At 38.1% G+C, this 26,637-nt stretch overlaps 5 protein-coding genes across 10 annotated transcripts; 3 read left to right on the top strand and 2 right to left on the bottom strand.

Annotated features, from left to right (window-relative positions):
• Positions 1-1,973: 1,973 nt before the first annotated feature.
• On the bottom strand, positions 1,974-5,372 carry LOC125476869 (cytochrome P450 72C1-like). Its single transcript, XM_048583440.1, has 7 exons — positions 5,346-5,372; positions 3,753-3,803; positions 3,277-3,345; positions 3,001-3,081; positions 2,723-2,877; positions 2,448-2,570; positions 1,974-2,145 (listed from the first exon to the last, which is right to left on the bottom strand). Exons 1-7 carry the CDS (start codon positions 5,370-5,372, stop codon positions 1,974-1,976), a joined length of 678 nt encoding a protein of 225 aa, XP_048439397.1.
• A 2,120-nt stretch (positions 5,373-7,492) lies between these two features.
• Positions 7,493-9,148, top strand: LOC103949376 (tropinone reductase homolog). The gene is made up of 5 exons (XM_009360484.3): positions 7,493-7,709; positions 7,818-8,025; positions 8,117-8,333; positions 8,470-8,579; positions 8,701-9,148. Exons 1-5 carry the CDS (start codon positions 7,633-7,635, stop codon positions 8,869-8,871), a joined length of 783 nt encoding a protein of 260 aa, XP_009358759.2. The 5' UTR covers positions 7,493-7,632; the 3' UTR covers positions 8,872-9,148.
• A 4,700-nt stretch (positions 9,149-13,848) lies between these two features.
• On the top strand, positions 13,849-15,646 carry LOC103949377 (tropinone reductase homolog). Its single transcript, XM_009360485.3, has 5 exons — positions 13,849-14,040; positions 14,141-14,348; positions 14,712-14,928; positions 15,024-15,133; positions 15,262-15,646. The coding sequence occupies exons 1-5, from the start codon at positions 13,964-13,966 to the stop codon at positions 15,430-15,432; spliced, it is 783 nt and encodes a 260-aa protein (XP_009358760.2). The 5' UTR covers positions 13,849-13,963; the 3' UTR covers positions 15,433-15,646.
• A 2,403-nt stretch (positions 15,647-18,049) lies between these two features.
• Positions 18,050-21,726, top strand: LOC103949379 (ultraviolet-B receptor UVR8-like). Of its 6 annotated transcripts, none has more exons than XM_048583626.1 (11): positions 18,050-18,396; positions 18,504-18,577; positions 18,658-18,742; positions 19,375-19,506; positions 19,645-19,839; positions 19,999-20,214; positions 20,465-20,508; positions 20,700-20,882; positions 20,991-21,081; positions 21,179-21,222; positions 21,337-21,726. In XM_048583626.1, exons 1-11 carry the CDS (start codon positions 18,183-18,185, stop codon positions 21,457-21,459), a joined length of 1,401 nt encoding a protein of 466 aa, XP_048439583.1. In that variant the 5' UTR covers positions 18,050-18,182; the 3' UTR covers positions 21,460-21,726. The 6 variants fall into 6 exon arrangements, with proteins under 6 accessions (XP_048439583.1, XP_048439582.1, XP_009358766.2 ...); XM_048583625.1 differs by having other exon boundaries at positions 18,051-18,396; positions 19,993-20,214; positions 20,985-21,081; XM_009360491.3 differs by having other exon boundaries at positions 18,051-18,396; positions 19,603-19,839.
• LOC103949378 lies at positions 21,516-26,637 on the bottom strand. The gene is made up of 11 exons (XM_048583622.1): positions 26,405-26,637; positions 25,864-26,319; positions 25,274-25,480; positions 24,858-24,945; positions 24,704-24,745; positions 24,536-24,595; positions 23,051-24,250; positions 22,863-22,964; positions 22,468-22,608; positions 22,261-22,386; positions 21,516-21,915 (listed from the first exon to the last, which is right to left on the bottom strand). Exons 2-11 carry the CDS (start codon positions 25,959-25,961, stop codon positions 21,826-21,828), a joined length of 2,154 nt encoding a protein of 717 aa, XP_048439579.1. The 5' UTR covers positions 25,962-26,319; positions 26,405-26,637; the 3' UTR covers positions 21,516-21,825.

Raw genomic sequence — 26,637 nt, 5'->3', positions numbered from 1 at the left:
AAAACTTATAAAGTTCAACATATGAATATGGATTTGAATGAAGTACATGCACTACTAAATAGTCATGCTTGTTGTCGTGATTTTATGCATGAAATTGTCTCTGTTTTGACAAAACTGCAATCATATTTATTACTGTCAAAATCTTTATCACACTGTAATCATGTATCATGGTAAATCATGATAGTATTAAATGTTCTACATGATTGTTGGTACTTTGGTATCTTATAGGTATTGCATGATCAGTATTTGTGTTGTTCAGTTAGGTCATATATTCAGGCTAAAACTATTTATCATGAAATAAAATCATGACATGGACGTTGTTTATCTTGCTCACAAGTGTTGATCATGTTTCCTGATTACATTTTGAATGGTATGACATGGCTGTGAGGGTTTCCACCTTGCCACAAGTGCTGGAAATCACCATGAAAGTAACTGGTATAGTGCATAGATCAGTGTCAAAAGCATACTAATCCATCTTACTCACAAGTGTTGGATTAATCTTGTTTTATGAAGTTTGTTGGGATTGTTTTACTTAAAATGTGCATGTTATATTATTCATTGATGAATGCTGTGAGCACTGTTCAAATCTTAAGTGGTACTACAAAATGTGGAAACAAGACCTTGAATTTGTCCGGGTTTGATGGACTTCGACATGGCAATTAGGGTTGACTCTCGTCCAATGGCTACTGCTGAAGCAGCTGCTGAGGTCAAGGCTAAGTTAGAGAAGTGGCAAAAGGCTAATTGTATTGCTCTTTTAGCGATCAAGAAATCAATGTCTTAAATAGTGAGATGAAGGATTCCAGAATCTGAGAATGCCAAAGACTACTAGGCATCCAGGAGAAGTTCAAAGAATCAAACAAGGTAGAAACTGGGAATCTCATGAATGAACTCATGTCAAAGGAATACAATGATATGGGATGTATGAGAGAAAACATACTAGAATTGCTGGATATCGGTGCTAAGTTGAATGCACTGGATGTTCCTATGAGTGATCCCTTCCAGGTTCATATTGCCCTCAATTCACTGCCAAATGAGTACTCAAGACTCTAGAATACATACAATGCACTTAAGGAAAAGTGGAGCTTGAATGAATTGATTGCCATCTGTGTGCATAAGGAGCAGCATTAGGAAGGAAATATTTGAGAAAAAGGTGAACATGGTGACTTAGTCCAATGGTACTGCTGCAAAACAAGACAATAACAAAGCGGCATCGTATCACTCTAAGCTAGGTGAAAACAAGGGGTTCGAAGCTTTCAAAGGAAAGTGTTTCTTCTGCAAGAAGCCTGGACACATGAAGAGACACTGCCAAAAGTACAAGAAGTGGATTGACAGTGGTAAAGGAAAAGGTAATGTAATGATTTTTAAAGGTGAAGTCTTAGTTTTTGAAACAAATAATGTTGAATATGCTCGAGACTCAGGGTGGATTGATAGCGGTGCTGCAATACATGTAACAAATTCCTTGCAAAGCCTGGTAAGGAAGAGGGCACTAGTAGAAAAAAGCTCATCCATCACGATCGATGCCCGTGGTAGATTGCAATCCACCACGGACACTGTGCCCGTTAGTAATCTAGATGTAATAGAAAGTCACAGATCACAAATTCTACTACGGGCTATGCTCGTTGTCAATTGTAATATAACCACGAATTGTGCCCGTTGTAGATTAAAATCTAACACCACATGCACTATAACCGTTGTGGATTACAAATTGGTCACGGCTAATGCCTGTTATAAAAAAAAATTCCAATATATATATATATATATTGTTTAATAAATGTATTATATAATATTTATAAACAAAATTACACATTTACTACAATATAAAAATTAAATAAAAAAAATCATAGATTCAAACTTTATAGTTGTACACTAAACTAAAGCTAACAACAAAACGATGAGATATACAAAGAAATACCAAACTATCCAGAGACCTCCAACAAATAAGGACATTATCACTTGAAGACTTCACATTTCTTTCAACCCCTCCAAACAAAGGACCTTGAGAGCGTACTACTGCCCCTAATCTCTATGTCGTGATGGAGAGCGACCAACGCCAAATAAATTTGTGCACCAGCAAGACTTTCCAAGCTCTCGAGCTTAACCTTCTTTGTTGCATGCCTCGCAAGCATATCGGTTAAAGGGTAAAGCCTGAGCATTTCATTAACAATCATAGTCACCTGTTTAAAAAGTGAGAAAATAAACAAAATGTGAGGATCTAGCAGCTTAATTGTGTAAATATACAACGTCTACTTTTATCCAATGCACGAAACATCAACTTCTTGCTAGCATTGATAACTTGATTCAAATTGATTGGATTAGATTTTCGTTAAGCTGGCTAAATTAAAGATTTTAATGAACTTACAATCTTGAGTCATTCAAATTCTTTGCAACTGGGAGCTAATTGTCTCTGAAAACATGGAATACTTCTTTTCTTAAACAGCGTCATTAACAGACTAAGGAGATTTCTCGAATCTCCCTTCCTTTTGCCCTTTTTTGCAATCAATGTCTGTATGGATTCACTACTTTCCTTATCTAATCTCCACCTTTCATTGTTACTCTTGGTAGGCAAAAACCTGCAAGCCAAAAAAAGCATTCATTGAGAACTATCTTGTTAAATTAAGAATATCTCAGTAATTAGCACGCATATAAACTATGTTATCTTTCAAACGACAACAATGAAAGTATATAAACGAGATTTGAATCAGTTATATTTTGTTACATTCACCTGAATCCAGGAATGTAAATGCTCTTTATTGCCTTAATGAAAAGATGCATTTGTTGTTCTTGCAAGTTGAAAATACGATCAAAATTCATGATATCAGAATTCATCCATACCTCTATGCATTCGTGTAGATCATCACCTTCTGTTCTCACATGAGTCTGCAAAACCATGAGATCGCATCAATGAGTAATTGAGAATTGGATGTGTTCTTCACAATAACAGAACCCTATCGCTCTACATTATAGTCTAATGTAGTTTGAAAGAAAAATTCTGGCAATTACCTCTATTACTCGTTGGCGAGACACATCACGATTGCCTTCTAAAGAAGCCAGGATGACAAGAGCAGCTGCAACAGTTGAAGGCTAGTAACGAAGTTGGCCATGCATCATGTGATGAACTTTTGCCTCAGGATTTGTTGATTCTATTTCTCCAGTTGAAGACATTGAGACAAGTTAAACATAATCAGTTTCATACCTGGGGGGATGATTTGGAAACCTGGTAACTGGAATTGGGAACCTGTTTTACACCATTCTTAGTTCTTTGGAGATCTATATTGCCTTCCTAAGATCTATAAAGCCCAAATCTGACCCACAGGCAATGTATTTTGTAACTGCCTCATCGGGGACCTAAAAACAGCAGTAACGAAATAAGACAAAGGGCCAAACAAACATTGATAACAAATTTCAATAAGTTCGCAAAATGAATGATAAAGAGTTCATTAGAGATTATGCATTGAAGCAAAGCATCATATACATCCCATCCTACTCAAAATGAACACATATATAACTGAAACACGAAATGATTAATCCAGCCCACCTTCAATAATTTTCACATAGAACCAAAGCATCACATACATCTCAAAACAAGTATCAATGTTTATACTTACTACATGACAACATGTCAAATAACATGAGCAGAAACAAGAAAAACATCACCTAGGCCATAATTAATCACATGTTGTCAATAAATAAGGGGGACCATTATTCTTTTAGGACAAGGGGAAAGGCAAAATTCCCAAGTTTCCAACCTATACAGTTGCAGCAGTCACTATATCCAAAAGGGTGTTGGCAGTGTAACTATTTGACTACATGATAAGAAAAATAAACATACAAATTACTTTTACCTCAATACATAAATTAAAAGTTCCTTATCAAACTTGATGCTAAAGTAAAATGAACTTACATCACATCTTGTAGCGGTGTCGAGGGGAAAAATTGGGGATAATGAATAAATAGAAAATGGAGAATCGAAGAAAGCAGTGAAAATTGAAAACCAATGCACGGTTATAAATTAGTTTTCTTTGAGAACAAAAAACAAGCACCTGGTGTGCAAGTTTGAAAGTTGAAAACCAAGCTCTTATGCTTCACTTGATGATTAAACCTTGATGGTGGTGAAAGCAGATATCAGAAAGGCGCACTGCAGTACCTGCTTTTCTCAGAAGTAGAATCGAAGAAAGCAAGTCAGAGTAATTCATTAAAAATCATCGTACATGACTCGCTAGTCATGATAGAGTGATGATTTGCAGACAAATATGGGAGGACTTGCCCGTTATTGGACAATTATTAACCAAACCGAACCTATTGTAATGAAATTGCCTATCCCTCCTAAACACTAAGGGGGCGTTTGTTTGCCCTCACTAAGTTGGACTGGACTGGACTGGACTAGCTATTAGTCCAATACTGTGTTTGTTCCATGCTGGGACTAACATTAATGAGACTAAAGGGGACTAGCATGGACAAAACCCTTCACTAAGAGGTCTTAGCGAGACCCCTCAATAACCATGGGACTAGCTAAGACTATCCTCTCTTTCTCGTCCTCGTCATGCTCAACGACCACTCCTGATAGACTCCTCGTCATCTCCGGTCACCTAGATCAATCATTAACTTTCCGACTCGCTTTCAGATCCATTTCACAACCAACTTTCATATAAAAATATACCAAATTGAAGCTGGGAGTGACAAGATTACGCTTTTACCAGAATAGAGGCCAAAATGTGGTCAAATGTGGCCGGAAAATGGCCTGGAAGTCTCGGCCTGTTTGGGCTTCTTCAAATCCATGACAGATTCGAGCATTCAAAGCTAAGATCTCGGTCTAGGGATGGTGATGAATTTTTTGGCGGTGCTAACTTCATCCAATTTAACGAGGGTTGGCCGGAAAACACATCGGGAAACTTGCAACTCGTCGGGAAAATTGGAGCCGTGAGGTTCCATTCGAACAACACATAGCTAGAGAGGGAGAGAGGATAGAGAAATAGACACTGGAATCAATAAAGAGTTTAACCAAGAATGAGAAAGAGACATGAATTGAGAGGTTTAAGAGGAAAAAAAGAGGGAGAGGGTGGGACGATGAGAGAAGAGGAAAAGAGTGGGACGGAAATGGTAGGAAAAGATGAAGAAAAAGATAAGATCATAATAAAATATTAATAATTTATATATTAAATAATATAATATTAGAATTTGTTATTATCCAGCTTCTTAGTCCAATACTGCACCAAACGCTTCACTAAGTTAGTCCAGTTTACACTAACCTTCTATGCTACAACGGATAGGACTTCTAAATAATGCAGAATGTCTACATTCCATTTTGGGTGCTCAAAATCACGACCCATACGGCTCTACCTTATCACCTTTATGAGCAAAAACACCATCGCCATACCCGCATCGGGACTAGCATCATACTGCTTCCTATATGGATTCGAACCTAAATCGGATCGGCTTCGGTTGTATCCCCCATACCTATCATCTAAATAGAAACCGCAGGAGCCACCGCCATGATCGAATTTTAGAGAATTCTCATATGGATTTTCATATACATAACACATACATGAGCATATTGGAACAAGCTTGGGATTTTTACCTTACAAAGAAGCCGCGGACTTGGGTGCGCAGTCGACGGAAGGGAGGACGAGTTCGCAAGGAACTCGCCGGGTTTGCAATTAGAGATGGTTTTGTTTCTGATTCTGAAAAGGTGGAATTGAGCTCGAGTATGCAAAAGTAGAGGTGTTTGGAAATTTCCGAAGAGTTAAGGCAGAGAAGCTGCAAGAGAGAAATGAAAATGAGGAGGGAGAGCTAACATGCTCTCTTTGAAAATAGGGAGTTAGAGATTTTGGGCGCCATGTCAAAACTTTGGCAGCCCTCCAAATTTTTTATCTCCCACCTCCTCCAAATGTTTTCAATTATGAAGATAAAAACATCCACCACGGCCAAAGGCGTGATGAATTCACAAAAGACGATGTGGTAGTTTGAAGTAACCACTACGAGCATATCTCGTGGTAATTATGATATTTCATCACGGATATAAATGTCCATTGCAGATTATTCGCTTTTAACAACGGGTCAAAATTTGACCATGGTGGATTAATGTTATCTACCATGAGTTAAACTTGGCCGTGGTAATTGAATAGTTTTTACCATGAGCTATATATGCCCGTGATAGAATTGATGTGGTAGATGAACTGTTTTGTTCTAGTGGGGTGCCAAGAAAGGACGAGATCTCTTTGGTTGAACCCTTTACAAAGAATAATCTTTAACCTAATTCGACGGCCTTGAAATCAATCTGATAAGAGCTTTATCGATTGTTTTAAGTTCATTTGTGTATCTACTTTACTTATTTTTTGTATTCAATGTTATTAAAATCAATTTCAACTTTGTACTTATTGCTCATGTTACTTATTGTCTTTACTCTTCTCTTATGAATAATGAACTGAATTGGTGTGTTTGAAAATAACAAGTTTATATCCAACTCCATCTTAACATAAATTCGATAAACAGTTGCAGTCCTTAATAGGCAAACCATTAAAAATAACCAAACTTGAGCTATGCTTCCGCACAATCATTTGATATAGGAGTTCTATTTACTTGTGGTGCAAGTATCGCATATACAAATAATCTATTCTAAATACATATCATTCTGTTGGCATAAGCCATCAGTATACGCCTTACAAACAAGAAATTAAAGGATTCATTAAATCTCTTCGAAGTCCAACGAGTGAAACCCTATAATCACTGAGAAGCAAACTACTCAACGAGCAACTGAATTGGTTTTTTTTTAATTTTTAATTTGGTAAACGCAACTGAATTTGCTTTCACGCAAACGTTCATACGCATATTTGATAATGGTGAACCGTGGACTTTTGATATGAGCTCAAATGTATGACCAATAGTAAACCCCTTTATGGTGAACCGTGGACTTACATTTGAAAGTTTTAACGAAAAGTTCACGGTAATGTTCACTTTAACGAAAAATCATATTTTTACACTAAAAAGTCAATCCTGGTATTATTCATTTTACCCTTTATTTTGTCCTTATCATTAAAACTCAAAGTTTTCAAATTCTTTTCATTAGTTTTCCTTTTTTCTTTCCTTCTTGCATTTGAAATTGGGCACGCTTTACAAAGTCAATTAGTGCGTACCATAGATATCCGTGTTTACAACTCGTAGATGGAAAAGTCAAGAATCGTATACAAATTGCTCATGTAAAAAAATAATTAATAATACAAATTGCTGGGAACCAACTCAAAAAAAAAAAAAATAAATAAATAATAATAATAATTAATACAAATTGCAGACTAGCATATGGTTCTATACATGCATCATGCATCCATGCACTCATCAATGCAAGAAGTTGACAATGCCTAATTGTCAGGAAGTTTGACTCCGCCCAATTGGAGTTCCACATATAAGACGCGGTTGGAGACTTTGTGATCTTAATTTAATATTTTCGTTTCAAGTGGGTTTCCAGCAAGACTACTATACATACAGACTGGTTACACAGATTATCAGCACAACACATTTTAGTTAATTCGTTCGTCTTGAGCTTTCAGTAATATATATACAGAGCCTTCTTCTTGCCCGCTAACTAAAGAACCACTTGAAGTGAACAAACATCTTTAGTTTCAGATCAAGTAAACATACATGGCAGGTTTCGACAGCCAAAGATGGTCACTACAGGGTATGACTGCCCTCGTCACCGGTGGAACCAAAGGCATAGGGTAATTAACTTTGCCACATATCTCTTATCTTCAATATAGTTTCTGTATTTGAAACATCATGTTAATTTATTTCGTGTGAAAATTTTGTTGCAAATGCAAAATTATCAGATATGCCATAGTGGAAGAACTGGCCGGACTTGGAGCAACCGTGCATACCTGTGCTCGTAACAAAACACAGATTCTTGAGAGGCTTAAAGAATGGGAAAATAAGGGATTCAACGTGACCGGCTCAGTTTGTGATCTCACCTCTAAAGCACAAAGAGAGAACCTCATCAAAACTGTTTCCTCTATTTTTGATGGAAAACTTAACATCCTTGTAAGTTCATTTATCAAATAACCTTAATTCGCAGCTTATTGATTAACATAAAGATGGGTTTTGAGTTTGCTACATATGGTGCAATATGTAGGTAAATAGTGCCGCAACATGCACACTTAGAGGAACCACAGATTACACTTTGGAAGATTTCTCAACTATGATGGAAACCAATGTTGAATCTCCCTACCATCTTTCTCAACTTGCACACCCCCTCTTGAAGGCCTCAGGAAATGCAAGTATTGTCTTTGTTGCCTCCATTGCCGGTGTGGTAGCTCTACCGAAACTCTCTGCCTATGCAGCAACAAAAAGTGAGTGATTAATTAATCTTCCAAAACCGTCCCTATGTTAATTCTCAATTTCTCCGGAACTAACTGCCTCAGATGCATAACATGTGTAAGATTAATTGCAAGACCTCTAAAGATTACTACCATTGCTATCTTACAGGTGCAGTGATCCAAATTTCTAAGAACTTGGCATGTGAATGGGCAAAAGACAGCATTCGTACTAATGCTGTGGCGCCATGGGCTGTCAACACCGGAGTTAAAGTTGAATCTGTAAGCATCCATCCGCTCTATACCTAAATATTGTTGAGTCCTTTGTGTCTTACCAATTTAATTAATATGTTTTAGGCGTATCTCATCTAACAATTGAACTTGATTTAATTTGTTTTGTCAGGACGGTCATTCTGATGATTTCAGACGCCTAATAGGTCGAACTCCCATCCGTCGCCTTGCACAGCCTAATGAAATCTCATCTCTGGTCACTTTCCTCTGCCTTCCTGCTGCGTCTTACATCAATGGACAAGTTATTAGCGTTGACGGAGGATTTACCGTTAGCGGTTTCTAGTGAACTCAACTCATCAATGTATAGGCTGCAAAATCAGCATCCTATCTATCTGATCACATATATCATCTAACAATCCCAACAATACTTCAATTATTTCCTATGGATAATATCAGTTCTTCCAATTTGTGGATATGTCGACATCTCTATGTTAGTAATAAGCCCCGGGGAAATAGTCAATCCAATACTTCTATTGTTAAAAGTCTCTGTAATAATTTGGGCGTTTACTTTGTAAAATGTAAGGATAAACATAATTTTACTTCTTTGGATTTGGATGTCAGCTAAAGCCTAAGTATTATATCCAAACTTTTAAGCAGCTGGTATTACATTGTAAGTACACAATGAAATTACAATTAAAAAAATATTTGTATCACATTTACGAGTTACATTACTCACACTTTACTATAAAACTGGGACCCAATATGAGTACAGTCCGTTTAAATGACCCCATATGTATGATTGATATAACTTTTTTTTTATCAACGATGTCGTTCATAATATTTTTCTTTTATCGGTATTTTATTGAAATCCCCAAAGGCAAAAAACCAAACCAAAAGGGCTAAACAAGAATAAAGATAAATAGGACAGGAGTCGGTACCTACCATGAAACAAACCATCACGTGACTAGATCATTACCAAGAGAGGGAGGAGTTGGGATGCCCATGAGGTTGAGATATTGCAAACCTTAGAGTTGACCGAAAGAGAAACTGCATGTGCAGCTCGATTACTATAGCGCACAGCTCAATTTCCATAGAGTTCGTCTCAATATTAACCTACCATGGACGGCAGCGTCAATAGACGTATCTGAATACTTAGTTTCCATCTCATCATCATCAACCGTCGTGCTTTTTCCTCAGTGATAACTAATAAGACATGAATTGTTTAACCTACAACAAATGTATATACTTATCTATGTATTTGACTCTTTAATCACGTTACATGTAACTTGTTACATAATGTACATATATATAGAACTTATTGTAGGAAGGAAAACTAGTAAATTGAATAATTGTATGGAATATGAATGAATTAGACCTTTTTTCTAAGTCAAAGTTAATTATCATAATTATTCTTTTTTTTTTTTGGGTGAAATTATTATTCAGTTTCTTCCTCTTGGTCAAATTGGTAACGTTATTATTCAGTTTCTTCCTCTAGGTCCGGACAAGTGAACAGATTTTTAGTGCCTAAAAGAAAAGAAACTAGTCCCTACCACATTTTTGTTACCTGAATTATTATTAGACATTAATTGTAGTTACAACTTACGCCCTCTTAAGCAGACCACCAGATGATCAACGTGGTGAGCTCTCACTATCATAAATTACTATTTGCCCACCAAACAAAATTTTGTCGGACTGATCATAAACTTGATCCAACAAAAAAAATAATTTGGTCGAGCAAAAAGGGTTAGTGTTTAGGTTTTTTTTAGCGACTTTAGGCGACGTAACAATTTCAACAGGTAAAGTAACCTCGTCAGACAAAGTTTTGCGCCAAGGAGAAAAAAAAAAAAAAAAGGCGCTTATTATGCCCCTTCTACCCGATGGAAAACCAGTTCGTCAACGAAGATAACTTGGCTCGACGAACAGATATACGGACAAATCCCAATTCATAAAATATTTCTTTGGTTATTTCTCATTTTCCTTGGTGACTTAGGGTTTAGGGTTTATATTTCTTCAGGAAAATGTAATATTTCTTTGAGCAAAGGTGAGAGACCTTTTAACATATTAAATTCTTTCGATGACTTCCATAATCTGTGAAATTAATTTCAAAAATCCATCTGTCAATGTAATTGGTATATAGTATACTTCGAGATTGCATCTGCCAAAAATCACCCAAATGCAAGCTTCCAGAATAGGTAACGGAACAAAATCCTTTAACTGGTTGAAATCGTATTATCACAATTTAACGTTTTTTTAACTCCGATTTTGATATATGATTTTCTACAACTACACTCTTAGACCCTAGAAGAATAGAATGAACAGACACAATCATCAATTTAAAATATTTACACAAGTGGTTATTGTGGTAACAAGAATCCGCGGTCTTGATTCTTGACGAATTTGTACCTACAAATAATCAACACATTTGTTCAAGGCTAAAGCCACACGCACCCAAGAGGTGGGGGGGGGGGGTTTGGGCAATGGATCCTATGCCTAAGTGTGTAGCAAAAGCTTACCAGAAGTTGGTGGAGATGGGGTAATTACGGGTAGGTGGTTGGCCTAGGAGTAGGGTTTTGTCCTACACATGGTAGCTTCCCATTGGCCAAGCTATGACATCCATAGGATAGATGAGGAAAAAATTATCTCCATTTATTAATTAGGAAATAATATCTTGCGATGATGATAGAAGCATCCTTGATTGATTGTGATGAAGATTATTTACTTGTTTGAGTTGATCTTCATTTAGGAATGTATTAAAGATTGGATTTGGTGACTAATCCTATTTTTAATGCCTTTGACTTTTCCAAGCCACGAGCAGGGGAGCTTGGAGTAGCCATAGTCAGCTACTTGAGTCTCCAGGAATGTTAAGCTGCGCGTGAGAATATTTGTGTAACTGTTTGGACCCGATTTTACACTATAGGCCGGAGTAATCTAGACCGTTGAATGAGCATAGCTCTTAACCGTTGGATGAAAATGAAGATATATTTGTTACAATTAAAGGATAATATTATGGTTTTTATCATAATAATTATCTTTTAATTTGAATCATTTTGGCATTATATGTTCGAACAAGTACAATTCAAGTGGACTTGGGATTCCTGTTATTAGATTGGAGCAACATGGTAAATAGGGTTTGAAAAGTCAAGATGCGTAATTTGGGGTAATGATGAAGTCATACAAATTGGAATGTCATTGGTGCATGGAAGTTGGACCATAGAGATTCACGGCTTGCGAGGCATTCAAACATCATCAAAACAAATCTTTGGTTTAAATTGGTGCCATGCAAAAGATAAGGAAGGAGCACGTGGCATTGAGGGAAGGATATGCAGGGTAAGATACCATCAAGTATCAGAATTGTTCCCTGGGGCCATTACCACAAATGCACGTGGTCTACATTAGCTCATTTGGGATTTTGGATATCGCAGATTATATGGAGAAGGTGGCAGAATCCCAATTGAACTCTACATAATTATCTAGCCGTGTCAAGCAAATATTAACCATATAAATACAAGGCGTTGTGCAACGTAAAAGGGACCTCCAATTGAACACCCAACTGCCCTGCGCAAAACCTCTCAAACATCTTGAGATTTTTTTTATTTTCTTTTTTCCGCCGACACATCTTCAGTTTGGATAAACAGCACTGTGAAGGCAACCGGCGAACATCTTCAGTTTGGATAAACAGCACTGTTGCCGTAGAATCAGCCGTTCCCGAAGCACCTTCAGTTTGGATAAACAGCACTGCGTCGAGGCTGACTGGATATCTATCCAAGTCTCGGTCGAGAAGGATTTTCAAATCCTTATTGGCAGAGGTCATCTCATTAGCCTTCTTGGCGAAGTGAGGTGTTACCAGGTTACTACATTCGGTACCTTGAGAGCCGAATTTGATATTGAACTTCGTAGAACTAGCAGCCTTGTCTTCAGGCTCGAGAATCCAAAGGCCGAGATTTGTTCCTTCCTCGGCCGCAGTCGCAAGATAAAGAAGTCAGCAACGCGCTCAACGCAACATCAACAAATTTTACTCCTCGGCCGAGCTCGGCCGACGAGTTGGAACGCCCCGCATTCAACCGAAGGACGTAGTTAGCTTATTAGTTACTCGGCCTGCGCGCCACGTAGGCTTTGTAATTTTTAGAGTCAACAGTAACCTTCTCATTTAATGAGGGCAATTTTGTCTTCTTTAGGAAAAATCCACGTGCCGTCTCTTGGATTTTTGGAATTATTTTGGCTTCACGGTTACCACAAAATCTTATGTTTTATTTAATAGAAGTATAGAATAAATTCTAAGTATTTATGGAATATATTGTTTCGGTGGGATAAGCACTCTATGAATATAATTTCAACCATCTAATCATTAAACTTGTTTGAATATAGTATGAAGCAAATTGGTGTGGAACTAGATCCTCTGCTACAGTAACAGTTGTGTAGCCAGGTTCACTTGCCCAATACCAATGACACGAAGAGCGAGCTTCGCTACTCGAAAAGTCTACTTGATCCACTACAGGATTTACATTATATGCAACAAAAAGCACCTAAAGTACTAAATGAAAGAGGGTTGGGCTCATGAATAAAGGAAAAAGGATATTTCCGTAACCCACAAACCCTTTTTTCAATTGCAGGCCATCAGGCAATGGGAGCACCCCTTGCCATTTTTTCCATGTCCCGCCACAAAGATTGCATACGCAAAAATCACAAAAAGTAAATTTTCAGGAATTAGGTAGCGAGATTAAATGCTTCAATGGTTAAAAATGTATTATCACGATTTAATAGTTATTTTAGCTCCGATTTTGATGATACCTTATTTGGCTCAACGAAATTATTTCGTTGGGAAAAGTTTTTTTTGTAGTGTCTATGGACTTTAGCCTTAGGGTTTCAGATTAGCTCTTCAAAGTCAATTTTGTATATTACATTTTCCGTATTTGTTTATTTAATCTAAATAATTGTTGAATTTAAAACGAACGGGCGCGGACCTCTTCAAAATAAATAGCTATTGGCTAAGCCAACTACAGTAAAGGAAGACATAATAGAAACTTCCCAGTTTTTTTTTTTTCATCTTTCCTATCTGTTGTATTAAATATATCAAAGTCACAAGAAAAAACAAAATATTTTCCAAAAGAAAGTCAATGACACGTACCAACTTTTGACGAGTATGGTATCGACTCTATCAACGTATTGAATTGACAAAACCCTAATTAAGAAGTTGGACTCAGCCAAAGGATGGCTACTACGTAACACGTACGATGTTTGATCCTTTCTTCATTTTGATTAATTAGAACTTTGTTTTCAATTTAAGTGAGCAAGAATTAATACTATATATATGTAAAGCTTCCATAGATTATCCTCACATCAACATTTTAGTTCATTCTTCTTCATCCTTCTGTACTAACTAAACTCAGCCTTCTTATTGCCTGTTAAACAATCAACACTTCAAGCAAAACATACCAATGGCAGGTTTCAACAGCCAAAGATGGTCTCTAAAGGGTATGACCGCCCTCGTCACCGGTGGAACTAAAGGCATCGGGTTAGCTCTCTCTCTCTCCGTCGATTTGTTTGCAACTATTTAGTAAATTCATATTTATTTCCCTTGTTGACATTGTTCTTTTGTATAATTTGTGCATTAGATATGCGATAGTAGAAGAGCTAGCGGGACTTGGAGCAACCGTACATACTTGTGCTCGCAACGAAGCACAGATTGTTGAGAGGCTTCGAGAATGGGAAGATAAGGGATTTAAAGTGACTGGATCAGTTTGTGACCTCACCTCTAAAGCTCAAAGGGAAAACCTCATCAAAACCGTCTCCTCAATTTTCAACGGCAAGCTTAACATCCTTGTAAGTTTACTTATTGCCCTTCCTTTTATCTTTCCTTTGTGTGTTATGTGTTGAAATTTTAGAGTGGTTCGAGCAAGTGGACTTCTATAATCACACTAATATGTTCCAACTTAATCACATGCACAGCTCCGTAGGTGTTTGGTTTTGTCATAAAAGATCCTGGTTCAATTAAGAGTGTAAACCATATAATACAAGTTATAAATTTTCTATCAAGTTTCCAATGTTGGATTGCAATATTGTTCAACATTATGTGTGACTCTGCATAATAATAATAATCATGAGACCTAGGTTGCAGCATTAATTTTGCTCTCTTTCACATTCTTAGTGTAAAATCTAATTTTCTATGTGATTTTTTTGTCACAGGTAAATAATGCTGCAACATGTACTCTCAGGAGTACCGCAGATTACACTTTGGAAGATTTTTCAAGCATGATGAGCACCAATGTTGAATCTCCCTACCATCTGTGTCAACTTGCATATCCTCTCTTGAAGGCCTCAGAAAACGCAAGTATTGTATTTGTCGCCTCTATTGCTGGTCTGAAAGCTCTACCCAGACTATCTGCCTATGCAGCAACCAAAGGTAATTTATTAATTATTATTGTTTAGTTAAAATAAAACTGCAAATGTTATTAGCTCCAAAGCCCTAAAGACAATTCTGTTTTTTCAAATTTACAGGAGCAGTGATACAGATTGCAAAAAATTTGGCATGTGAATGGGCAAAAGACAACATTCGCACAAACACTGTGGCACCATGGGCTGTCAACACCGGGGCTAAAGTCGAAAATGTATGTAGCACTCCCCTCCGGCTTATTATTTTGTCTGAGATTAATTGACTTTGATTTGCAACAATTTAATCAAACTGCGTTAGCGATATTCGATCTGACACATTCTAAACTTGATTTTACATTATCAGGATGGTCATGTTGAAGATTTCAGACGGCTAATAGGTAGAACTCCCATCCCTCGTCTTGCACAGCCTAATGAAATTTCGTCTCTGGTGTCCTTCCTTTGCCTCCCTGCTGCTTCTTTCATCAATGGACAAGTCATTAGCGTTGATGGAGGGTTCACAGTTAGTGGTTTCTAGCAAACTCATCAATATTATCAGTCCCAACATTTTTTTTTTTTTTCCTGCGGATCAATCACACTCTAATGAGTTTGTTGACATATAGTTTCACATTTAATCAGTTTCTTGATAAACTTCGTGCAAAATTATGTAAAATGTCATGCCCTTTGGCACAACATGTGCACATTAGGGTTTATGTACTTTTCAAGATTAATACAGTTTAATATCAACTCAAGCTCAAGTATATATATGCCTAAATTGTTAAGATATTCCAAATGTGAACGATTTGGATATGTAGGAAATGAAATTATATATAATCTTGTCAATTGGTTGTAAAATTAGCCAGCACAATATTTTGTGAATCATATACGCACTCATGCACAGGTACCACTCAAATAGCGCTCCCAAATATTGGTATTCCAAGTTCGAATCTTCCTTTGTTGATAAAGAAAAAAAATTAATGATCATATGCTAGATGTAAGGGTGGTTCGGATAGGGATCCCAATCTGAAAATGGTAACCCGGATCCCAAACCAATCTATTTTGAGACAGGATTCCGAAAACCAAAACTGAACCCAAATTTGGGTATTTCCAATTTTAGGATTCTTGGAAAAAAAAAAAATTGAACTTTGGTACGGTCCGGGATTTTAATTCAATTTCTATTTACTTTCTTGTAAATGAATGCCCCTGATTAAATCAATTCAAACCAACGTCAAAATCCCAAATCAAAGAATCAGATAATATCCCAGATTATATGGATAAAATTAAATAGGAAATGGAATGCAAGTGAACATTTTCCTACAGTTTCGACTTTCAATACAATCTGAACACATTCAGTATCAATATCATTTTGAAATAAGAACAAAGCAACAAACAAGAACAAATAAAAATTGCAAGAGATCTTGCAAAATCAAACACGCATGCCAAGAAAATCATGTTATTTAAATTGATAAAACCAAAACCAAGTCCAAATCCAATAGCAGAATCCAAATCCATAAACAATAAAAATTGCATAAACCCAATTTTCACAAACAGAAACCAAAATTAATTCGGAACCAAACCCTAGATTTTGATTCTTGAATTCCAACCTTAATTCAAAAAATAATTCGAAGCAAAACCCTAGATTTCAAAAGTAATTCAAAACAAATACATCAACTTGGAGCTCGAGAGTCGCTCGACCAAGATAGAGAATCAGATAGAGATAGTAGCAAATGTGTCTGTGTGTGTGGTTTGTATGGTGTGGTCGAGGGGGAGGGTATGGTGTGGTGGCTGGCCGAAGTCGAGACTCAAAGAAGGTCGGCAGAGGAGAGGTGAAGTCAAGCTCGAGAGAGAAACGGCATACGGGTTACTTCATAACATTATCTTTTGGACTATGTTAACACAGAAAGAATTCGTGCTTAGAATAACTCGAGAAAAGAATTGGAGTCCCACCTTCATGCTACATTTTTCCAATCATGGTTCCTCATTAGTAGCTCCGCTACATTATAAATTTTTTTTTTAAAAAGTTGTTCAACTAATAATATTGACTATTTAGACGAATCAATACCATCAAAGTAAAAATAGTAATTAATTGAATTTGTAACACAAAACTATAGTGAAAACTAACAGAATTGAATAGATATGTCAATAAGATTAGTCATAAACCGAATTGAATAGTTCACTAACACACTTTTTCTTCAGTCAAAGCCATGAGATTATCATTGATGAAGGGAAGAGTTACATCTAGAACAAAGTAGGACGCATCTCTACTGCAACAAAACAAAAAGTAGCCTTGCTGCTTACAATACTCAAACTGAATATCAGCTAGACAATCTAGGGGATCTTCGAACCACAAACACGAGCTAGAGGAGAAGAGGCTAAGGCCAGCTAAACGATGAGCTGCTTCATTAGCTTGGCATGTGACATGGTTAAAGACAACTCTAGTTATTCCCAAAGCTAAAGACTTAGGGCTCGTTTGAAAGTATTTTTGAAATGACTAAAAATGTTTTTGATGAAAATATTTTTTTTAAACCAATCTATAGTAAAAATCCAAATAGATCCTGAAAAAACATTTTTAAATGTTCACCTTAAAAAGTATATATCTAATACTTCTTCTAAAAAGTATTTAAAATACTTTTGAAACTCAAAACCAATTTCATCAAAAACGAAACGTCATCAATAATAACATTTGGTAAATCCCAAAGTAAACGCCATAGATACGCCTTTCCTATCTGCCAACGCATTCACAAGAAGATGGAAAGAGACAAATTTGAAATTCAACGACAAAACAGCGATGAAGTGGCCATTATCACTAACACAACTTACATTAGTCGTCGCATAATATGATTAGATCCAAGCCGTTGTGGCACTTTTCTGACCGTCGATTATAATAATGTTTGGATCCAACGTCAGTTTACCTTCCACGCAGCCACTTCACCAGCGTATAAGATCCCGGATTATTCGAACAGTACAGCCCCACCCTACACGTGGCAGCCAACCAGCCCCGCCTCCATAACTCCCCCTCCAGAAAGTTCCAGCAAACTCGTGGCTACCAAAAAAGTAATCCATACTCACGGCCCAGATCCCTCCACGTGGCATCCGACGTGGCGTGACTTGCATCCCGGCAAATGATACGCCTCGCTCTTCCGAGTCTCTCTCTGTCCTTTTGCTTTCTTCTCCGGACTCGCTGAAACTTTCGCTAGAGAGAGAAAGTAGAGAGAGAAAGAGAGAGAGGGAGAGAGATTTTGTTCTCAGATTTGTTATACGAGACAACGAGGTCGTTTTGGATCGACGATGGACTGCAATGAAGGAGGAGGAGGAGGGTCAACGAAAACGGAGGAGCGGAGAGAAGCTCTGGTGTATATGTGGGGATATCTTCCCGGAGTATCGCCGGAGAAGTCTCCGATAGTGTCTCTGTCGCCGGTGCGGTTTCCTAATCGGATGGAGGGTGGATATTCGTGGAAGGACGTCTGCGGCGGCGGTTGCGGATTCGCCATGGCCATCTCAGGTTTGATCCTCGAATTCTCAAATCTTTAACCAAGTGATCAATGCTTAATTACTTGTTCGATTTGTTAACCCTGTTTTTCAATTTGTTTGGATGATGGTTTTGATTAGAGTGTGGGAAGCTGATGACGTGGGGGTCGACGGAAGATGAGGGGCAGAGCTACGTCGTTTCTGGGAAGCACGGGGTAATGCAGCGGTCTTGTAATTACTTATAATTATTTAGGAATTCGAATTTTCTGGGATTAATTTTTTCATCTTTGTTAAGGGGACTCCGGAGGCATATCCTCTCCCAACTGAGGCTTCGATACTCAAGGCTTCTGCTGGTTGGGCTCATTGCGTTGCTGTTACGGGTAGGTTTTTTCGCTCTTATTTCTGATGACGGAATGAATATTCACTGTTCACTACTTAAATTTGTGTTTGAAATAAAAGGATTTATGTGTAAATTGGTTAGTTGACTGTTGTGTGGATTATTAGTGTTTCTTGATACTAGTTGCATTTAGTCAAATTGCGTGAAATACCGCGATAATTCTACTATTTGAGTTTGGTAACATGATGAAATATGGATAATCTACGGCCCGTTTGATAAACATTTCGTTGTTAGTTTTTAGTTTTCATTTTTATACTTGAGATATGGAAATAGTATATGGGGAAAAGGAGGGATGAAGAAGGGTGGTGAGAGGGAGGGGAAGAAATAAAGAAGAATGAATGAGAACAAAATCTGGAAAGTGAAAACAACTTAAAATAGTGTTTGGGTTTTTGGTTTTCATCTGTTTTCCTTTTCTTGTACATTTCTTCTACGTCTTTTCCACCCTACTTATCCTCTCCTCTATATCCTTCATTTCTCCCATGCATTCCCCCTCTCTCTACAAGAAAAATGAAAACTGATGGAGCTAAAAGCAAAATGGTTATCAAACGGGCCCCTAGTTTCTACAGGACCAGAATGTGAACTAATTGGGATTATTGGTCAATCTACATTCTACAGAGACTGGTGAAGTATACACTTGGGGTTGGAAAGAGTGTGTTCCCTCTGGGAATCTTATCGGTGACCTGGGTATGGTGGAACGTCTCCAAAAGGATACTACAGGGAATCAAAGTTCATTACCAGCTGAAAAAGGTATTTCTGTAACCTGGGTATATCTGGAAAAACATGCACGGAAGCCTTTTCGATTGTACTAGATCAATGTGATCAAGACCTTATTGTCTTATACAGTAAACTCAATGCCTCAAGGCTTCAATTTGACAAGTGGGACAGTATCTCATCTTGACAGCAAAAGGGCCAGAGAGGAAATTGCAAAGCAAAGGAAAATTTCATCAGCTAAAGTCGAATCTGAAAGCTCAACAGGTTGTGAAGAATTCTTCAATCCATCCCCTTGTCTTGTAACTCTGGGTCCTGGAGTGAGAATCACCACTGTTGCAGCTGGTGGGCGCCATACTTTAGCATTATCAGGTAATAATGTTTCGGGGTTGTATTTAAGACTTTCAGGACAGTTGCTTTTCTTTGTGGTCACACCATATAGTTTTGTAGGTTGTAGGATGTACGAAGCTATGGAAGATTTTTGATGTAACGCAAGACCCTGATGCATCATAATTTTAACCGAAGTTTCAGATATGGGACAGGTGTGGGGTTGGGGCTATGGAGGCGAAGGACAGCTAGGTTTGGGTACCAGGGTAAAAATGGTTTCTTCTCCTCATGTCATCCCCTGTATTGAGCCATCTGCGTCTGGGAAGGATAGGTCTTCTGTGATATCTCAAGGTTCAAAAGTTCCTGGAAGTTATGTGAAGGAGATTGCTTGTGGAGGCAGGCACAGTGCAGTAATAACAGGTCAGCATTTTAGGGATCGTATAGAGCTTGCAACCAGAGAATGAAGAGCCGGTTAATAGATTGTGTTTATAGGTTGTACACGTTAATATAATCCTACTTATTTGTTTCCCATCCTTAATTATCTTTGGATCTGATGGGATTGTTCTTGGTTGTTGTATGGTCCTCTTATTTTTACGAAGACATCCTCTTTTGTGTGACCATTTCAACTGTATCACTCCTTTATATTTAGAAATAATTTTTCAATTTGCAGATGCTGGAGCACTGCTTACTTTTGGCTGGGGGCTTTACGGACAGGTGAGCTTACTATGCTAGTCAAGGTCTCATGCTGTTTGAGTTGTCCGGAACTGAGAGAATTGATTGCTCTCCTTGTATACTTTCATAATTAGGAGTACTACTGATTAGATTTTCAATTAGAACCGCATTTTTCTTTTCTCGTTCGTGTTATTTATCTGCTGCATTTCTTTTCTTATCCCATTTTGATCCAGTGTGGGCAAGGGAATACAATAGATCAGCTAAGACCAAGTTATGTGAAATCATTATCCGAAACTAAAGTGAAAAATATTGCTGCCGGACTATGGCATACACTGTGTGTATCTGTTGACGGGCGTGTATATGCATTTGGAGGGAATCAGTTTGGACAGCTGGGAACAGGTGCCGACGAGGGTGAGGTACGCTCAACAAGTTATCCATCTTGGTTCTTTTTTCAGCTTTGTGATCTTAGCTTGGCCCAACTTCTTGTTCTATGAATTAACTATATCATATTCTTGTAGCTTCAGACTCTACCTAAGATATTGGATTCTCCGGGTTTGGGAAGCAAGCATGCAAAAGTAGCCTCCTGCGGCGCTCGACATAGTGTCATTCTAACGGGTAAGCTAATGAAGCTGAAAAGTGTTGATACTTGCACTAATTATTGATGTTCACAAAGCTATTAATTTGAACATTCCATTTGTTATTTTGGCTGCAGAAGACGGCCAGTTATTTAGTTGGGGGTGGAACAAGTATGGCCAAGTATGATTTCTTAAGTTATATGATCAAAGTCTTTTAGTCACAACGTCTACTCTTGCACGATCATTTTTAACGGCACGATCATTAACGAACTTTTCTATTCCTGTTTGGATGCAGCTTGGCCTGGGCGATTCCGTGGATAGGAACATTCCTTCTCAAGTTTCAATAGAAGGCTGCTTAACGAAAAATATTGCATGTGGCTGGTGGCACACGCTACTTCTAGCCGAAAGACCCATTTGAGTTTGGGTTCGATCGATGATGACAATATAAAAGGAATGACTTGTTAGAATATGACATCTTCAACTAGTCTGTGTTCTTGGATGCATACTTAGGCTTGTATCATGGTGTACATTATTTCATTGCGCACATTCGCGGAGCCGTTTAGGCATGTATTCCATTCTTTCCAGTTTTTAGAAGCTAATTTTTATTTCAAATTGCAGAGAAATCTTAAGTTTGTACACAAACAGTTAAAGTAGTTGTACTGATAATTTAGTCTTGCTCTGATGAGGATGTGATTGTGACGCTTCCTAGGTCTCGCCATCGTCACCTAGTTTTGACGCACAATACCCGGCGGCTTGCCCTTTCTTGGATATAGATGGAGGCGCATCAGATCCTGCTTGATATTGAACTTCTCCTGCGTTGCAGAAGATGCAGGAGTGGCCAAAACACATCCATTCTGTGAAAACCCCTTGGTGCCTGAGCACGTTCAAACAAACATAACATTTAGAAAAGCAAAAATTATGGGCTTCTTTAGACTATATTACGATTTTGGTCTTCGTATTTTCCGAATAATTGTTGGTCCATGTAGTTTCAGTTTTCGCATTTGGTATCTGTAGTTACTAAATGCAACAATTCAAGGACAAATACGAGAGTAAATCGAGTATTGTTCTTAAATTGCAACTAGTAAACCCCAATATGCCTAACATTGCAAGAATTGAAACTACATGGACTAAAGTGGAACTTCGCCTGAACTATATGATGCTACAGAAATCATACTTTGGCCGTTTTCCAAAACTAAATTACCACAGAGATGAACTGTACCTCGACAACAAAATGTGCCCACATGTTGCTTGAGCGAGTTTCAATCACACCCTTCAAGATAGTCAGCTCTTGTTGTCGGATTGCTTGGGCTATGTCTAAGAAAAGTCCGTGTTCATCACATACCATCTGCAGTAGTCATGGAAAATTTAGACGAAACGCTTCTGCAATGAAGCTTTGCGTTGACAAATAGGGGGGCGTGCAACAAACCTCTATAAGCATGTGTCCTGGGTGTTCAAGATCTTCTACCACAATGGGGCAAATCTGGAGTCCACTTCCAACTTCGAAAGCCCTGCTTGTCCCACTTTCGCAGCCACTTGTGGCTTCGCTCGTGTTATTGGAATGAGGTGCCTGCAAAAACATCAAGGATACAGTTAGAAACTAGTGATTAATTCGTTGGTCTTCAACATTACGCAGAAGCTGGATTCGGAACTACAAAATGACTTTGAGGACAAATAAAAATTCTAAGTCCAGGACGTTGTACAGAAGTTTTTTTCATCTTTGGGAGACCATCATGGTGCTTGTTCTGGCCTGCTGCTGTTTATTGATATTTTCATTTTAATTATTTCATGCATAATTTACCAAGAAAAAAAGGCTTTGCATACCTCTTGTGGTGTGTAGCACCTCAGTTTTTCAGCTTGGTCAGTCATGTTTCTTAAAAACTGCATGTGTTTAACGGTTCGGTCTAAAAGGCCGTCCATGCTGCGCTGAATACCAGAAACCAAACACGTCTAGTTAGAGAAAAACAAGCAATTATGTTTTTGTCCCTCAAAAAATAGAGAAAGGGTGTTACCTTAGCACCATTTGGGACAAGGTCCCGTAGCTCTTTCATACGATCCTGAATCAGTTGTCTATCTCTTGGTCTTAGCTTCGGGATATTGCCAAGCCTGGTCTTTCTTGCAGTGCCACCAGACAACTTTTGTTCCTTTTTAGACTTTGTAGACTTGTACCCTTTCTCCTTCTGCTCTTCGTCAACCAAAGTGCTTATCGTGCCTGTGAAAGAAGCTGAAATCTCACCCCTGACAGGTAAAGTAGATGTATGGTTCCATGTTGTTGAATCACTTCCAACTGGGGCACTCGCTTCAAATTTCAATTGTTTGAAAGAAGCAGGAAATTGACTTGATGAGGTAATAGATGATTCAATATTCTCTGATCTGCTAGACGACCCTTCGTCTTTGGCTACAAAAGCTTTCGAGAGGTTCTCAGCATCACTTCCTTTGGAAAACCATGATGGTTCAATACAGGTAGCGAGATCTTTCTGCAAACTCGAGCTCCTACATGTATCATCAATGCCGATAGATGGGTCCCATATATGTTCATCTGTCTGCCTCTGCAAAGGTGTTCCAAGTGCTTTGTGTAGTTCACAATTTTCAGGAAAGCTAAAGAAATTATTCACCGTGTTGTAACTAGTATCTTTAGCATTAACGTCTTCGAACGGTTCTGCTACACCTCCAACAGAGTAAGAATTGAAACCGCTCAGGGATTCTCCAAACACTTCCAAACCATAGCCATCAAATTGAGAATAGGCTAGAAGTTCTTCCTCTAGACTAGACAGCCCAAACATCTGACTTTCCATCATACCCAGCAAGCTGGTATCTATCGACTGACTGAGTGGACTTGATTCTCCACGGTGAAAAGTTGGCGGAACAGCAATCACACTTTCGCCTGTACTCTTAAGAACTTCTGGCTCATCTGTTCCGGTCTCTAGAAGTGCATCCTCAGCAGTTGGCAATTGCAAAAATTGCCCGAAGGTCGACAATAAGTTATCATTCAGTCCGATGTTATCAACATCTTCTGACCTTTCAACTTTGAGTGGATTCACGGTAATAGCTGACGGCTCAAATGTGTTCTGCATTAAACTAAATGATTGTGACCATGATGATCGAGCTTCAATGTCTTTGTTTAAGTTAAAAGGTACAGTTTTCCCCTCAACATTGTGAATGGCATTGAATCTATCTTTCACAAAAGCAACCACTGCCGGATCTTCAGCAACCTGAAAATTTTGATCAGAGAAGAAAGGGACTAATAAGATGAATACAAATCAGTGCACGTGTTATACAGAGAGAGAGAGAGAGAGAGAGAGAGAGAGACTGAGAAACACATGTGAGTCCTTAAGCTCCAGAAGGGGGGAAGAACATTATGTGAGATTCATGCAGTGTAAGTTGTATAAATTCCACTGCCACAACTTCCCAAATAAACTTGTAAGCTACTATCCAGAAGGGGATGTGACGGTGGACCAATTCAGGAAGTTTAGAATAAGTTCAGAATGAGCACGCACCATCTCCAAGGAGCCAAGTTGCAGAACTCCATATGGAAGTACAGGTACAAGCAAAATTGTCTGCATGAGAAATCAAATATGTAATCAGATTTTCATCCATTACGAACATGTGAAACTTGAGCTATAAAATTAAAACTGTGGCCTAATCTGTGCTGCCAAAAGAATTACCTTGATACCCAATGCAAACTGAAGTAGCCATTCATCTGGACACTGAGAAGATATATTCTTTTTTTAGTTATACTGTTAACTACTAGAAGAAATTTTACCAACTGTATACGAAGATCGCTAAGAATTTACATTAGCTTGCTCGAATAAGATTTACCTGAGGAACTAAATCAGACTCTCTGGTGCATAGATTGTCAAGGAAAACCCAGGTAAAGCTCCCTGTACATGCCACCTCACCAACAACCCTGAGAAATTATTTAAATCCACAGTGAACCATTTTCATTCCTTAAGACATTTGAGAACCTTAACAATAACACATCGTGTGCCTTCCTGATATCTCTTACGAGACAGAACTTTTCAGGTTGTACCAGTTTAAAAAAGTCACTTTCATACGTGTGTAATGTGTATTCACTGATGGTGGCAAATAACAAAGAAAGCGAAATTGCCTCCACCAAAATTTCTTTTTGTTACTTCTATATTTGAAGATATTTCTTATAAAACATTTAGATAGAAACGTTTTTGGAGATTGAAAGGAAGTACGCAACAAGACAAGAGTGAAGAACAAGATTGTACCCTTTTCCAAATGTGTACTGAAGATGTTCCATATCAGCCACAGACAGTGCAATTGGATATCCTGCAGATCCACCATCATGGATACTTGTTGCAAAATCCTTAAAATGCATCTGATTTGCGTCGCTGAAGTAGATGTCATCCGATGAATGTTCCACAGTTTCTCTTGGATTTGGGTGATGACAGTACCCATCCTCCCAAGACAATATCCTTAAGACAACAAGAAAACCAGTATCATACCGAAGATCGCCACTAGATTTGATATACATGAGACACACAATAAGCTCGGCGTAGAAACACCATTAGGATGTCAATCCTAAGATAAGAATCATACTAGAATTTTTATTTGTGTGAAATAGAAACGTTGAAACCTCTATGCGGTTACGCATATGTATTGTATCGAATCACAAATTTCAAATAGAATTCATCTAGTACACTAAGGAAACGACAAGATCATCGTCAAAACTAAAATTGCAGAAGCATTTTGACTAACTAATTATTACTTTCTGAATTCTAAGGACGGATAAACAGATTAAAATTTTCAACAAGAGTATAATTCATAGCAAAAAGCGAAGAAAAGGAAAGAAGCTTACAAATCACTCTGGTGCTTAAGCTTCCAAAACACTGAATAATTCCAATGCGAATTGCTGCAGAGGCTCTTCAGCAACTGCCTCAGAGCAGTAGTCCCCATTATCTTCTCAACTTCCTCAAAAGTCTCTCAAATACAACTAGTAGTAACAAAATCAATAATCACTTCCAAAAAAAGCACACAAAACCAACAAACACCTTATCTAGCTGCCCTGGTACGAAGCCCGACCCGCCTGCTTAATCCGCAATCCCGCTCTTCGTTTAATCGGTGGATCGGTCGAAGACAATGCCATCACTGAACACTAAGCCCGCTCTCCCTCTCTCTCTCTCTGCTACTAATCAACTTAATCAAAAAGCACTTAAACAAATCGAGAATCGATGAGAAGCTCTGCCCCTACTCGTTCGACTGATTCGATTAAGCAGTTCATAACTCTGTTTCTATTAGTTCGAAGCAAAAATCGCTGCCAAACAAACACACACAAAACTAGGAGGATATTTTCATGAAAATTCAATCAGCTACTGCAAGAAAACTGAGAAAGCAGTCACCTCTAGAAACGAAGACACTGATCGTGTTTCGTATTCACTGGCTTCCATTTCTCTCTTTGTTTGTAGTGTTTGCTTGGGAAATTGGCCTTCTTCTTCTTCCTCGCTCTCCCGAAGTCCACAAGCTCCGAATGTCCAAACGCACCACAAACAAGTGAAACAACGGTTGTATGCTTTTTCTTATACAAAATGCCTCCACCGGGGAACCGATCACGTTTTTGGTTTTGGCGGATTTC

This window comes from the organism of the source record quoted next, unplaced genomic scaffold (genome assembly GCF_019419815.1).
Source record: "Pyrus x bretschneideri cultivar Hongxiangsu unplaced genomic scaffold, Pyrus_bretschneideri_v1 Contig2, whole genome shotgun sequence".
Lineage (NCBI taxonomy): Eukaryota > Viridiplantae > Streptophyta > Magnoliopsida > Rosales > Rosaceae > Pyrus > Pyrus x bretschneideri.
The sequence above is the reverse complement of the archived record's forward strand: the minus strand, read 5'-3'. Positions and strand labels throughout refer to the sequence as shown.